The 4523-nt window shown below is 50.1% G+C and overlaps 1 protein-coding gene across 4 annotated transcripts; it reads left to right on the top strand.

Moving 5' to 3' along the window:
• Positions 1 to 1704: 1704 nt before the first annotated feature.
• Positions 1705 to 3722, top strand: LOC123136229 (uncharacterized). 4 transcript variants are annotated; one of them, XR_006466690.1, is made up of 5 exons: positions 1721 to 2233; positions 2324 to 2538; positions 2656 to 2864; positions 2941 to 3262; positions 3362 to 3722. XR_006466690.1 is itself a non-coding variant. In XM_044555561.1 (2 exons), the coding sequence occupies exons 1-2, from the start codon at positions 2201 to 2203 to the stop codon at positions 2762 to 2764; spliced, it is 447 nt and encodes a 148-aa protein (XP_044411496.1). In that variant the 5' UTR covers positions 1705 to 2200; the 3' UTR covers positions 2765 to 3335. The 4 variants fall into 4 exon arrangements, 1 of the variants encoding a protein (XP_044411496.1); XR_006466691.1 differs by having other exon boundaries at positions 1718 to 2230; positions 2656 to 3262; XR_006466689.1 differs by having other exon boundaries at positions 2656 to 3262.
• Positions 3723 to 4523: the final 801 nt, after the last annotated feature.

Genomic DNA, 4523 nt, shown 5'->3' on the forward strand with positions numbered 1-4523 from the left:
GTCAGGGGGCATGTGTGTTTCCGGTTGGAACCGAGAGGGGGGCACCCCTTAGAGAGCATGATATAAATTTGATCCCACGCTACTCGAGGTTGTGGCCTCCCGGTCTCAAGGTTTTTCTTGAACGTTGTCGAGGGTGATTCCTGGCAGCGGGATGTGGAATGGGTGTATACTGGTTGGATGAGTTTCTTCTCAAATACCGTAAACGGAACTAGTCCTTTGTGACTACTGAAATCCGTTGACTGTGGGTAAAGAGTACAAACTCTGCAGAGTCAAAACCATTCGAGTAACCGTGTCCATGGTCAAGGACTGTGACCGACATATCAGTGTCAGTGTCAGTCTCATCGTCAGTCTCAGTGTCAGTTTCAGTGACAATCTCCGATGAACAAACATGAGTGGTAAACCCGGCTAAATATTATTTTTCATGTGGATGGACTAAGCAGTTTATTATTATATATTGAGTGCTGCTTTGGGATGATTTAAAATTATGAACTACTTGAATTCGAATGGTGAAATATAAGCCCTTTATGTGATGTCGCTCAGACGTCCGACTGTGGCATTCTTGTTGTTTATTTTCATTATAAGCCCTTTTCGAGATGTTGCTTAGACGTCCGACTGTGGCACGCACTATCATTTATAGTTCAATATAAGCCCTTTATGTGGTGTCGCCCAGATGCCCGATTGCGGCATGTTAATTTATTTTTACCTTTCGAGGTGTCGCTTCGGACATCCGATCGGTCTTTAGTTATTTTTATTGGGATTCGGGAGGAGTACCGCCTGACTTCCTTTTTATTTAACATGCCGTGCAAATTTATTATCTGAATGTGCATTACTAATCTGCTTATGTGCATCATGTTTGCATTTGTTTTATCTTACTAGCAAAAATGCCCGTGCGTTGCAACGGGTGTAAAAATAATTACAAAAATCTAAACATTTATTGATCCGGTAGATCAATGGCTACTCCTTCGATGCGAAAGTAATTGTGCATCATTCGCATACCTGTAACAGTTTCAAATGGATCATATATTAATTCCTATATCTCGCAATCCCTGTTAACATTAATTAATATTTATGCTTTCCCATTTCAAAATATGATGGCCGAAAAGTAAAGTATTTACAATGCTTGCGGCACTTTGTTGACATGTTGCCGCCATTAGTAGGAGCACAACCTCCACGCCAACATGACCACTTCCCTGGAAATAATCATCAGGCTTCGATGGGGATCATGATTAGGGTATGTAGAACTCCAGAATAGATGGTACAACGGATGGTAGTGATTCCCCCGCCCCCTCCCAGTTGTCATGCTGGGCGAAACAGGACGCGAGCAAGATGCACCATAGTCGTACTTTTCTATTCTTCATCCCTCCGTCTCTCCTCCCTATCTCACCCATGGCATCCAGATTTGAGGAATATCTTCATGGTCGGCAAGCACCAGTGAGCTTCAAATATCTTCTCCTTTAAGAAATATTTCTTTCTAATATTTCACTCACTTTAATTATTATACTCTCTTCGTCCTAATTAGTGTCTTAACTTTCTATTAATCTAGTACAAAGTTGTAGTACTAAAATTAGGACACTTATTTTAAAAGAAGGACGTATATATAAAGTAACAACAAACAACAGCAAGTAATGATCGATGCTCTTCCAGAAAATAAAACTTTGTAATTGATGCTTGCATGCATGCATCCAGTAGCTTCTAGCCGGTACAAGACCTATTCCTTTTGGTTTCATTGATGAAACGCACCGACTGCCCAGCGCCACTCCTCATCCATATGCGTGCCTTATCCACACCGTCACTTCCCCTTCTCACTCACCGCTGCTCCTCCTCTTCTCCAGCCACTATCACCCAGTGATGCTCTTCCTCTTCTACACGCATTGCATGGACGATGCACTCCACTCTCCTGGAGTGCACGCCGCCATGGTTGCTGGCCAGAGCCAAGGCAGCACCCCTTATCAGCGCGAGGAACCCAGAGACGCCATGGATGGCGCCATGGATGCTCCTCTGCCGTTGGTCTGATCTGGCCGTCCCGCCCCAGTCGTCGGCCCGCTCCGGATCCGGCCAGCAGCCTTGCCTCCGATCCGACTCGGATGGCCCTGCCTACAGCCTCCGCCACCTGCGGCATGCCCCCCAGAGGTCCGACTGATCTAGCCTGTCCACGAAGTCCAGCCGGCCCTCCTCCCGGGCGCGTTCCTCGGCCGTTGCCATGTGCTCGGCCAACAACTTCGTTGAACTGGTGGTACACCCGATGCAACTTGCCCTGCACTCCCTGGACACATTGCTTCTTCTACATCTACCTGATGTTGTCCCTTCTCTTCTTCTCTATCAGGGCAGCATCAACCCCCTTTTCCCTGTCGGTGAGGAACTCCAGCAGAGGATGGACTGTGTTTTGGAGCTCCTCGATCTGGCCTCCCCCGCTCAGTTGCCGCTCCATGCTCCGGATCTGGCCACAGTAGGCCTCGCCCCCGACGACCAACAGGCTCAGATCCATCCCTTCCCTCCTCCTGTCCTCCACATGCGTAGGGGCTGTGGCGCCAGATCAAGGTAAGGGGCCCCTACCTCCTCCAACCGCGCGCGAGCAGGCCACGCCCGACCCCCACCCGCCCTCTCTCATCCTATCTTCCCCTTCTATCTCTAATCCCTCTCACATGTTTTCTTCAGGGAGCCTGCCAATGGAGGTCACCGCATCTCCGTCTCGTTCCGTCCGCCGCCGGATCCACCACGTTGTGCCATGGATGGGCGCCTTGCAGCTCCTCCTCCCGTCACCTAATCTGCCTGCCCGCCCGTGCTCCAGATCCGGCTAACAGCCTCGCCTCCGACCCGATTCAGACAGGCGCCCACACAATCTCACTCCGCCACCTGCGCCTCAGGTCTGACCGATCCTGCATCGCTCATCCTCGCTGCTTTTCTTGTTTAAGTTAGCCCCGCTGTTTCTTTTGCTCGCAGCTTGCGAGGAGGCTAGGGCGCGCCTTGTCCAGCCGCGGGCTACCTGCTGTGTCAGTCAGCCCAGCCGCCTCGACCCGGCCTTCTCCTTCTCCGCCCCCAGCTCTAGGCCTCAAACAACTCCCACTTTTTGTAAATCCTCCGTAGAGCAAGGGGCACCGGTGGTGGTGGTGTTCGCTCGGTGGACTCTGTTCCATTTTCTTTGCTCCTTCACGCTTTGGCGATTCCTTCTGTTCCCTTTCTCTGCTTGTTTTGATTTCTAATGTGGCTTGTTGATTCTCATGGCAACTCCGAGGGACTGTTATGCAAAATCGCGCACGACGACGTACGACAGAAACCCAATTCTCTTTATTATTATGTAAAGATGTCCAAACTGTCTTGCAAGTAAATTCAAAGTACTCACCTGGCTTGTTGATTTGGCTAGATATCGACGAAGGCGATCTTATGGATGAAGAGTACGATAGCGAGTCTGACGCCTAGAGGAGTCCCAGTCAGTCCCGTGCGATTCCTGGAATTGGTCACTTGTATCATATACGCTTCCGCTACCCGAATAAAATCATCGAGCCACACTCCAGCGCTCAATGAGCTGTAAGATTTAGGAGTCATGTCACCCATGTCACTGTGACATATCCACCACCACTTTTATTACGAGTCAGTAGTTATACCACCATACTCCTCGTGTCATATCTGCCTTTATGTATAATAGCAGTGAGCTTGTAATAAATTGTTGAGCAGCCTCAGCTCAACCTTGTATAATGTTTAGTGCTACTGGATTTCTGTATCAAGGATTTGTCTACTAGTAAGGAAGATTTTCCTATACTGGTCCGATAAAAGGGTTGGTTTCTCAATAAATGTTTTATTGGAAAACCGGTCCTGACACTGTTCATCGGGAGGGGTGTGGCATACCACAAAACGGGACTCCACGGGATATTGTTCATCTCCACCGTCGACCTCCTTCAGTCTCCACGGGCCACCGTCGACCTCCTCCAGCCTCCACGGGCTCCTGTTCATCCAGCCACCACCACACGCTACTCCACTGGCTACTGTTCAACCACCCCTCCACGGACACCCCTCCACCGTCTACTATTCATCCAGCCCTCCACGGGGTCGTCCTGTTCATCCAGCCCTCCATGGGGTACTGTTCATCCAGCCCCAACCGGCTCGATCGATCGGGGTCCTGTTCATCCATAGGCAACGCCACGGGGTCTTGTTCATCCACCCCCACTGCTCACTATTCATCCACCCCCCCCCCCCCCCCGCAACTTCATCCAATCGATCGGCTTCAGTTAGCAGCAGTAGAGAAGGAATCGCTCGATCAGGTTTAGTTAACAGCCATCGATCGATCGCTCGGGTTCAGTAACGCGTAGCCTGCACTACAATCGCTCGGGTTCAGTTAGATCCCAATGCCTCGCTCTGGTTCAGTTAGAGCCAATACCTCTCACACACGCGCGTACGTGTACGAGAGAAACGTGCATCGCTCTGCCCCGGACCTCCCACCGTAACCAGGAACTCGCCAAAATTCTCCTCGCCCTCGCTTCTACCATGATTTTTTCTGTCATGGATGGCCCAAAGAATGTCATGCAGCT

This window comes from Triticum aestivum, chromosome 6B (genome assembly GCF_018294505.1).
Source record: "Triticum aestivum cultivar Chinese Spring chromosome 6B, IWGSC CS RefSeq v2.1, whole genome shotgun sequence".
In the NCBI taxonomy this organism is placed as follows: Eukaryota; Viridiplantae; Streptophyta; class Magnoliopsida; order Poales; family Poaceae; genus Triticum; species Triticum aestivum.